At 33.4% G+C, this 10,684-nt stretch overlaps 1 protein-coding gene across 1 annotated transcript in view; it reads right to left on the bottom strand.

Moving 5' to 3' along the window:
- Nucleotides 1-1,598: 1,598 nt before the first annotated feature.
- LOC131800419 (platelet-derived growth factor receptor alpha-like) overlaps nt 1,599-10,684 on the bottom strand; it is a 59,595-nt gene continuing 50,509 nt past the window's right edge. Inside the window, 8 exon segments of the mRNA XM_059124552.1 lie at nt 1,599-2,485; nt 2,488-2,801; nt 2,804-2,908; nt 2,911-2,943; nt 5,121-5,243; nt 5,246-5,270; nt 5,330-5,925; nt 9,471-9,715. Of these exon segments, the coding sequence (XP_058980535.1) occupies nt 2,384-2,485; nt 2,488-2,801; nt 2,804-2,908; nt 2,911-2,943; nt 5,121-5,243; nt 5,246-5,270; nt 5,330-5,925; nt 9,471-9,715 (1,543 nt within the window). The 3' untranslated portion in view covers nt 1,599-2,383.

Raw genomic sequence — 10,684 nt, 5'->3', positions numbered from 1 at the left:
TTGAATAAATGATGTTGGTTAATCCGGGTAAATGGTTAATCTAACGCGTCATTAGTTTTACCAATTTACAATTTTGCGGAAACTTTTGCGATTTTGGGATGTGCTGTAGTATTAATGTAAAAATCCAGTGCTGGTTTCGTTAGTATGTAGTTCCACATGCATTTCGAATAAAGCCCGACGTGAGATTTTATGGTAAATGTGGTTGAATAATATGGATAAGTAAAAAAAATCCTGATAATGTCGAGTTCGTTGGAAATCGTTGAAATCGGTTTAGCATTGAGACTACTTCAAATTCAGCGTATGTAACCTGAATTCCCATGTAAACCATCCGATGATTTATGGCAGAAAACAGTTATCTTAGAATTTAGCTCTTTAAAGTCACCCTTCTAGAATTGCTATATGCTGTCTTAATTTTTGTATACTTGCACCACCATCTGTAACTTTAATAGGTTCGTCATGCGGTAAACATATATATCCCATATTATGCCATGTTTACGTTAGAACTTTTTGTAGGGTTACCTACTTTGAGAGGATTATTTGAAGTAAAAAGTAATGGATATGACAATTTAAATCCAAATCCAATGGGTTACCCCTCTATATATAAACGTACTATTACTCTCCCGCGCTATTAGATTTTGAAGCATTCGCTTCATTTTTAACCACCTTCAACCTCGTAGCATAAAGTGTTTGGCGCATTTACGTTGCATATTTTAGAGTTATCGGTATTTTCGGTTGTAAAATTAAAAGATGTCTGCTAATATACGAAAGGGTCAACAAATGATATAGATCATTGTTCGAATGCAAAATATAAACAACCCCGTGCGGAAACATTTGCGACTTTGGAGAGTATGGCTGTAAAACCCCAGAGATACTTTCCGTTAGTACCATTGTGAAGAATTTTTAAAATTTAAAACTTTTACTACGATCACAGATTTTCACTTTATGATATCGAAAAAAATTGAAAAACTAGTATATTCTTGCAGATTCTGGAACAGAGCTAAATCACCTTGAATGACGTTTGGCGAAGTGGCTCGGGTATGTAATAACACAGTTTTAATGTATATTATTGATTTTTTGTTTTATTGTACAATTTAGAATATGGTGTTTTTTTTTTAGAAAAATATATATATTTTAAATTTGTGTTGTTGTTCTTGTTATGATCAATCGAATACGATGACTGTTTTGCGATAATATTTATTTTTATTAAAACATTCATTTAAATATATTTATAATTATTATGAGTTTACATTATATAAAATAATAATATTTTTCTTATTTTCATTCTTTTTTTAATAAAAATACTTAACGGTAAAATAAAGTTTATATTACATAAACAATATTTAAAGCTAAATGATATCCTAGGGTTTACAGTGTATAACACATAATACAGCTATATAAAAATATATATATGATTTGTTTTGGTTTTTCGATTTAATTGATTTGTTTTAATAATTAGGCCGTTAACGGTGATCTTTTTTCTATGTATGGGCGATAACAATTTCTGATTTTATCGGCAAAATTCAGTTTAAAACTTTTAGTTTGAACTTTATTTTCTTATTACAGTATACGTGTGCGGTGAGTAAACCTCTGATTTGTAAAAAAAAATCTAATTTACTTTCAATGAATTTGGGAAAAGTGTTAAACTGATGTTTTTGAAAATCGTTTCTCAATAATCGACCGAATAACAATTTAAGGTGAGAATGCATATCACGCTTTTTTGACTGGCTTAAGTCATAGACTTGCTTCTTCGGAAACCAACAAAGAAGCGTAGGGCTAAAATCGAACTAAGTTAACCTAAATCTCCTTTATTCCTCTACGAAGAAGCCAGCCGATGACTTAAGCCAGTCAAAAAAGCGTTTATATGTATTGTCACCTTTAAAAATGCAGAGGTTTTCTTCATATAATAGTAGCAAAAATAATTTATAAAAAACAATTCTAATAAATAACAATGTTTTGTTAAGTTTAAATGCAGAAGTCAAGCTTTAGAGAATGTTAGCAAAACTTATATCAGATTGAAAGAAACAAAAGATGAAGTTGCATTTATGCGTATTTCGGTCTCTTAATGTGAGTGTGTGAGGGAGAGTTCCAAGTCACTCTCCTCTTAACCTTGGAGGAATAAAATAACTTGTTTTTTGAACTCTACTTAACCTTTACGTCACAGAGTTGCAGACAGGCGAGACAAAGCGTTTGAGTACATTGACAATAGAAAAGACAGCAAGTAGTTCTAAAATATATTACAATTATTTAATCTAGGGACTTGATAGCGCAAAGACGTTTGGAGGACATATAAGAAAATAAATAACATGATACCTAATGAGGCAAAGGCGCGGACGTATCTCTCTTACGCTCTTCTCTCCAGCAATTTGTTTGACAAATCACAATATCATCCTTTATTGACATCTATGTTATCGGCGCCCGGCTTGAGTATCTGATAGCTGGGATTTGAAAACGCCTCAGGATGCTTGGCGCCGTTATTGTTAATGGTTTCTTGGGCGATTTAAGATTTATGTAATTCTCTGCATCCTCACCTCCGCCACCACCATTCAATTTCGTCTCCTTTATGTGATGGCGGGGTGATGGTGTGGGCATATTTTTCGTTTGTTGCTGCAACATTTGAGCATATTTACGCGGTTGATCCGGACTATCTTCGTGATGATTGACTGCGTCCAGCATGGGTATTTCCTCGGGCAGGGGATCAATGCCATCCTTCTTTACACGCGGTGGCTTGCTATTATTCGGACTATCCAAATTGTTGGCTAATGTGGGGGAATGTTGTTCGGCTGCATTATCTGGGAAGTTAAGGAAGTAGTTGAGATTGTGGGTGGATGATCGGCATTATCTTCGGTACATATTGGGGGTGAGTCTTTGGGACGAGTTGGTGAGAAAATGACTGAGCCACCATTGGGCTCATTTGTAAGTAATCGTCAGAGGACAAATCAATGCCTGTGTTGGTGTAAATGTAAATGTGTGCAAATAATGTTGATGTAGTGCATGTTGTTGGGCAGATAGTGTTGCAGAATATAGGGTAGAAGCGGATGTTTTAGTTGTTGTTTTAAGGTTTTGTGATGATTATATGGCAGTATACAATGTTCCAAAGAGAACCAGAGAGAGATACAGAATAGTACAAGAAAAGACAAGACAATAGAATCCATTATTAAAACAATTATGTATAACTATTTTTTTTAAAACAGACTTTTAGAATATGATGATATTTTAATTTATCGAAATCGTGTGAATTATAGAAAACGTACTTTTTTGTAGAAAATGTTATCAAACTCTATTTCTAAAAATGTTATCGAACAACTTTTCCATAGGAAAGGTTGTTATCGAACACCTTTTCTATAGAAAGGGTTGTTATCGATCCACTTTTCTATAGAAATGTTGTTATCGACAACTTTTCTATAGAAAAAGCTGTTATCGAATAACTTTTCTATAGAAAAAGCTGTTATCGAACAACTTTTCTATAGAAAAAGCTGTTATCGAACAACTTTTCTATAGAAAAAGCTGTTATCGAACAACTTTTCTATAGAAAAAGCTGTTATCGAACAACTTTTCTATAGAAAAAGTTGTTATCGAACAACTTTTCTATAGAAAAGTTGTTATCGAGCAACTTTTCTATAGAAAAATTTGTTATCGAGCAACTTTTCTATAGAAAAATTTGTTATCGAGCAACTTTTCTATAGAAGAAGTTGTTATCGAGCAACTTTTTATAGAAAAAGTTGTTATCGAGCAACTTTTCTATAGAAAAAGTTGTTATCGAGCAACTTTTTCTATAGAAAAAGTTGTATCGAGCAACTTTCTATAGAAAAGTTGTTATCGAGCAACTTTCTATAGAAAAAGTTGTTATCGAGCAACTTTTCTATAGAAAAAGTTGTTATCGAGCAACTTTCTATAGAAAAAGTTGTTATCGAGCAACTTTCTATAGAAAAAGTTGTTATCGAGCAACTTTTCTATAGAAAAAGTTGTTATCGAGCAACTTTTCTATAGGAAAAGTTGTTATCGAGCAACTTTTCTATAGGAAAAGTTGTTATCGAACAACTTTTCTATATGAAAATTTGTTATCGAACAACTTTTCTATAGGAAAAGTTGTTATCGAACTACTTTTCTATAAGAAAAGTTGTTATCGAACAACTTTTGTACAGAAAATGTTGTTATCGAGCAACTTTTCTACAGAAAATGTTGTCATCGAACAACTTTTCTACAGGAAAGGTGGTTATCGGAGAACTTTTTTTTTATAGAAAAGGTGTTATCGAACCACTTTTCTATAGAAACGGTTGTTTATCGAATAAACCTTTCTAGAGCAAAATCGTCATCGAACAAATTTTTCTATATAAAAGGTTGTTATTGAACCACTTTTCTATATAAAAGGTTGTTATCCGGACCACTTTTCTATAGAAAAGGTTGTTATCGAACCACATTTCTATAGAAAAGGTTGATATCGAACAACTTTTCTATAAAAAAGCTTGTGATCGAATAACTTTTCTATAGAAAAAGTTGTTATCGAACCACTTTTCTATAAAAAAGGTTGTTATCGAATCAATTTCCCATAGCAAATTTTGTTATCGAACAACTTTTCCATAGAAAATGTTGTTATCAAAAAACTTTTCCATAGAAAATGTTGTTATCTAACAACTTTTCTATAGAAAAAGGTTGTTATCGAACAACTTTTCTATAGAAAAGGTTTGCTATTGAACAACTTTTTCTATAGAAAAGGTTGCTATTGAACAACTTTTCTATAGAAAGGTTTGCTATTGAACAACTTTCTATAGAAAAGGTTGCTAGTGAACACTTTCTATAGAAAAGGTTGCTATTGAACAACCTTTATATAGAAAAGGTTGTTATTGAACAGCTTTGGCCATAGAAAAGGTTGTTATTGAACAAATTTTCTATAGAAAAGGTTGATATCGAACAACTTTTTGTACTTTTCCGTTGTTATCGACTACTTTTCTTTAGCAAAGGTTGTTGTCGAACAAAAATAGTTTGTTATCGATGAACTTATTGAACTTATTTAGAATATGCCATCATTACTCCAAAGTCTGTTCTAAATTAGTGTGGGGGTTTGTGTTTGTGTATTCGGTTTAGGTTGGGTTTGGATAAATAGTTTTAGAAAAAAAACTTACGAATTTCCGGTAGTATATGACCATTAACATATCTTGGCGGAGGCGGTGCCATTTCGTCCGGTGAACCCATTAAAGCCAAATAATCCGTTTGATTTCTCTTCATATATTCTGTGTTACTCTCAGGTAGGGTTCATTCAAATCCATGTAATGCTGCAAAGAGACAAACAATTATATTTACATTTGATATCAACAGCAATCTCACTACTTACACTTGCAACCTCTTCGCCCAGCATCTGACCAAATCTCTCTTTCAGCACATTAAACAATGGTCTTGATTCGGGATTTGTGCGCCAACATTCCAACATAATCTCATACAAGTCATCATTGGCATAGGGTGGCTTGTCCATGCGATAGCCATCTTTGAGTTTCAAATATAAACTTTGATTGGCATCGATTTCTGGATATGGCACCTTAGCCAATGAAAACAATTCCCACAAAACAATGCCGAATGACCAGACATCAGTGTAGGTGCTAAATATGTGATCGCTCAGCGACTCCAGTGCCAACCATTTGATGGGCAATGGAGCATCACCCTGTTTCTTGTAGTTGTCACTCTTGTACATCGAACGGGCCAAACCGAAATCACAAATCTTGATAATGTTATCTTCGCACAGTAAAATATTACGTGCCGCCAAGTCACCGTGCAACACCTTCTTCGATGACAGATATTCCATGCCACAGGCAACCTGATAAGACCAACTTATAAGATCCATGGTGGTAATTGACATGGCCTCCGTTGAATCGGATTTGTAATTGGAACGCCATGCTGGTTGTACGGAATTGTTGGACATAATATTGTCTTCATCTGTGCGAGGGAGGAGAAAAGCAATATTTTATTTGAGTTATGAAAGATGAAAGAAGAGAATTCTGAAATTTGTAAATATTTTTGGATATTGAGGCAAGCATTACCTTCTTCTTCCTTTACAACAACAACTCCTTGTGAAGGCAAGATAATTGGTAATGTTAATAAAATGTATTATTGAAACTTTTAAGTTAAAACAATATAGGATGACCATGTGATACCCAACTGTAACCTTCAGTAATTTTCTCCTTCGATAAATCTACAACTGGAAATTCGAATAAAAATCTATCTCTAACTTAGTTTATAAACTATTACAGAGAGTCGACTCTGCAATTTTTATTACAGACACAAATCGATTTCGACTTTCAGACAAGTAAAACAGTTGTAAGTTCGGCCGGGCCGAACTTTGAATATCCTCCACCATTTGGAAGAAATTTGGCAATTTTCAAAAAAAAAAAAAAAAAAAAAAATAAATAAATAAATAAATAAATAAATAAATAATAATAAAATAAAATCCGTAAAAAATTGTTAAAATCTTAAAAATACCGAATGTAATCGTTATATTAGGGTCTATACGACGACGTGGACCTGCATAGGCGACTTTCGTTGTAAGCCATTACAATATTCAAATGTGAAAGTTGAAAAAAAAAAAACTGGTGAATAATGTAGCTAAAAATCATCAAAATACCGAATATCGGGAGGTACCGGTATATGGGCCTATACGATGACCTGGACCTGCACTTACAATTTTCTGTCATAGGCTGTAGTATCCATTATGAATCTCAAATACCAAATTTTAAACAATTCCGGTGAATAATGTCGCTAAATTAATCAAAATACCGAATATCGGGAGGTGCCGTTATATGGGGGCTACAAGAAGTCGTGTACTTGCACAGACATTTTCTGCCATTACGAACCTCAAATTTGAAATAATTCCGATAAATATTGTCGCTAAAATTTTCAAAATACCGAATATAGGGAGGTACCGGTATATGGGGCCAATACGAAGACGTGGAACTGCACAGACAATTTTCTGTCATAGGCTGTAGTATCTATTACGAACTTTAAATACCACATTTAAAATAATTCCGGTGAATTCGCTAAAATCATTAAAATACCGAATATCGGGAGGTACCGTTATATGGGGGCTTTACGAAGGCGTGGACTTGCACAAACAATTTTTTGTCTCAGCCTGTAGTATCCATTTTGAACTTCAAATACCAAATTTGAAACATTTCCGGTGAATAATGGCGCTAAAATCATCAAAATACCAAAAATAGGGGCTATACCAAACATGGACCTACATGGACCATTTTAAATACCAAAAGTCCTGCTGACATGATATACATTTGATTACAATTTCGAGGTGTTACAAATGGAATGACAAACTTAATATACCCTCCATACTATGGTGGAGGGTATAAAAAGAACAATTATATTACTACGAATTACGAGTAGTGCCGTGAGAACTCGTTTATTCATGTACGAATTTTTGAGAGCGAACAACGTGATTCGAATAACAATGAGAACATGGTATAAATAGGATTAATAAGAAAATCGATTTAAATGTCTCTACTCATGGTACAATGAATAGAAGGTAGGTCAACTTTGAAAAAATTGCAAGTATAGAGGTATCATAGCCCTACCTTGATATCATTGTACCATGTCTCTACTTTTATTTTGTAATTTTCCATGGTAGAAAAATATAGGTAGTCTCATCGACACGGCTGACAATGAACTGTCAAACCGATTTTGAAATTGAAAATGTTGAATGAAAAATTAGTGAAATTTATAAAAATTGTTGAAAAATATATATTATAACAACCTCCGATTTGCGTCGTATAAGAAAACATATAAAAGTCTACTTTTTCTGACAAAACATTTAATAATGTTGACATTTCAATGTTCCCAAGCGTTGATGCATACCTATATTCTTCTACCATGCAATTTTCTTAATCCTCTATCAGGCGGAATTTTTTTACACATGTGCTGTCAATTTTATTATCCACGCTGTGATCGAAATATCACGTGTGTAGCACACGATATGTGTAACATCAGCACACGGAAAATTTCTCATTACATACGTAAATAACATTCCGTCTGATGGAGCCTTTACAATGGATTCCGAGATACACATTTTTATGAGACGGAGGAATTTTTTGGTGGGGCACCACCTATTAAATGGGCTTGTACTAGAAGAGTTGTAATATTTCGTCCTAGTTAATGACCAGGGATGATCACCGGTGACAAATGAATTTTTTTCCTCATCTACAATTTCATAACCATTAAACACCTTACTTGTCTTAATTGCGAAATGCATGTGCTGGTCATTTAATTTTTCAGTTTCCAAACAAAGCGAAACGGAGTTTACAAATTCGTTGCACACTCCTGATAGGAAATCAGTCACTTTTAACGACGCAACTATAGTTGTGCCGTTCCGCAGCTAACTAGTTCCAAGGAACTATTCCTCGAAAGGAGCGATATTTTTTGTTCATCTGGTTCCTTTAGTTTACGCAATACCGTTAGTTCTTCTCCTTTTTCATCGAAACTCGTTCCTTTGTTTCAACATTTAATTTTACTTCCGTTTACAATTCGAAACTTTGTTTCGAGTAAAGAATGAAAACACCTTGAGTCTATTTCTAGATTCGCAGTCATTCATTTACTTAATTAGAGTAATATAGACGGACTGCCCTATTTCATTTACTCTGTTTACTGAGTCGTTCAATGGAACTAGTTCATACGTGAACTCCTCTAGAGTGCAGAAAAAAAGTATTGACAATTGCCTACAATTTAGAATTAATCTTATGACATTGGACTGAGTCATGCTGAATGGGGAACTAAAAGATCGACTTCGTTAATTGAAAAGGGCGAAAAAAAGGGATTCTTTTTAAAAACAAACTAAATTGGCTAAGACTACAAAGTCGTACCGGGGAGATGCATTCCTCGTTTTTGAACAACCCTGGATTAAGTTAGTTCCAAGTTCCGCTAAGTGAAATAGCTAGTTCCCTTAAGGTAGATTGATATCTCCGACAAGTACTTTCAGGATTCGTCATTACAATTTAAATTAGGCGCCAATTGATGGAAAAATAGAATCTTTTTGAAAGACACCAGCGAAGTGTGGCCTAATTTTTTTTTTTGAGCTGCAATAGTTAAAATACAGCTATAAAATATTCAATTTAACACAAATTCGCTTGTTTGATAATACAGCCAGGTATCACATGGTCGGACGAAAAAAATAATTTTCAAATTAAAAATAAATAATTTTGTTAAATACCCATGGTAGAATAAAAAAGGTAAAGTCATACAATCATATGTTTACATTTTTTTTTCAAAATTATTCATTTGTCAACATCTCATTGTCCAAATATATATTTATAAAACCATTGCATACACAGAAATCAGAGATGGGAATCCGATTTTTTATTCAGTGAAATATGACAAGCTAAATTACAGAAAATGCAGAGATGGATAGTCTTATTTGAAATGACTTTACCTCCTTAATTTTACCATGTAAATACCATAGGAATGTTATTTCTTCTTTGGCTTACCTTCTGGCACCGTGGTCATAACTGTATTCTCAGTACCGCATGTGTTGATTTGACCCTCGTACAATTCCGATTTGGATATATAACCTGTGGAACCAGGACGACCAGCTCGTGTACCCGAACGAGGATCATTATCCGTTTCTCTGCGATTATTTATGGAATAATAGTTGTTCATATTGTTCATATTATTGACGTGATTGATATATTGATGATTTGAGAAGGATAAATTAACATATTTGAGGCCAGAACTGCATTTTTAACATACACGTTCAAGATGGGTGGGGTTTCGATATTATTATGATGGGGGGAGAGTTTACAAAATATGGGGAGGTTGTTTGACACAAAGGTTGTTAGGTTGGATATTATTCCCATACACCACACATAATGATTAAGGTTTGTTGTTTTTTTATTGGTAGAGGTTTATAGGTTAGGTTATGTCACATTTACAGCCATCCAATACAATAGCCATCATCATCATCATCAGCAATATCACCGACACCAGTAAGTTAATTTCATTCATATTTTTATGTGGTTAATTTTTGTAATTATTAAACATAAAATATTTGGGTATTTCGTGTGTGGGGGAGGGAGGAAGTATACCAAATAAAAACGAAAAAAGAAAAAAAAAAACACATATTTTTTATAGGTTAGAATTTCATATCCATCACCAATTAGTTTTGTGTATGTGTTAGTGTATTGGAATATGGGGTGCAAGTAGAAAGTGTTTTAGTAAGATTAAGAATTTTACATGAATTTGTAACGTGTGTTAAGGTAAAAAGAAATAAAAAGAAAAAACAATTTTATTAAAAACAAAATATTTAATTAGAGTCTATAACAAAACAAAAACAAGAAGTAGAAGGTGCGACAAAGGAAAGGTTAGTATTAAGCATAAAAGTCAAACGAAATGATTAAATCCCAAGTGTATTTTTCTGGAACTACTACGACATGAGTATTCGAACCATTTCATTTTCAGATGGATGGAATTGATTTGTCAAGGGACTCAATTTCTGTATCGTTTAATATTTGTAAAGTACAAGAATTTTAACGTTGCTCAAATGCCGGCAGAAAGAATAAAAGGAATTGAGCTCTTCTTCTAATCACACCATTCACTGTGAATGGTATGCTCTCATAAACAAATTATCATAAAATAGAAGCTCGCTTGCTATTGGCTGTTTCTGGCGCTCTCTCTCTCTCTCTCTTTGGTTTTCTTTGTTGCT

Source organism: Musca domestica, unplaced genomic scaffold (assembly GCF_030504385.1).
Source record: "Musca domestica strain aabys unplaced genomic scaffold, Musca_domestica.polishedcontigs.V.1.1 3, whole genome shotgun sequence".
Lineage (NCBI taxonomy): Eukaryota > Metazoa > Arthropoda > Insecta > Diptera > Muscidae > Musca > Musca domestica.
Note: the sequence above shows the minus strand (reverse complement) of the source record. Positions and strands in the feature narration are given on the sequence as shown.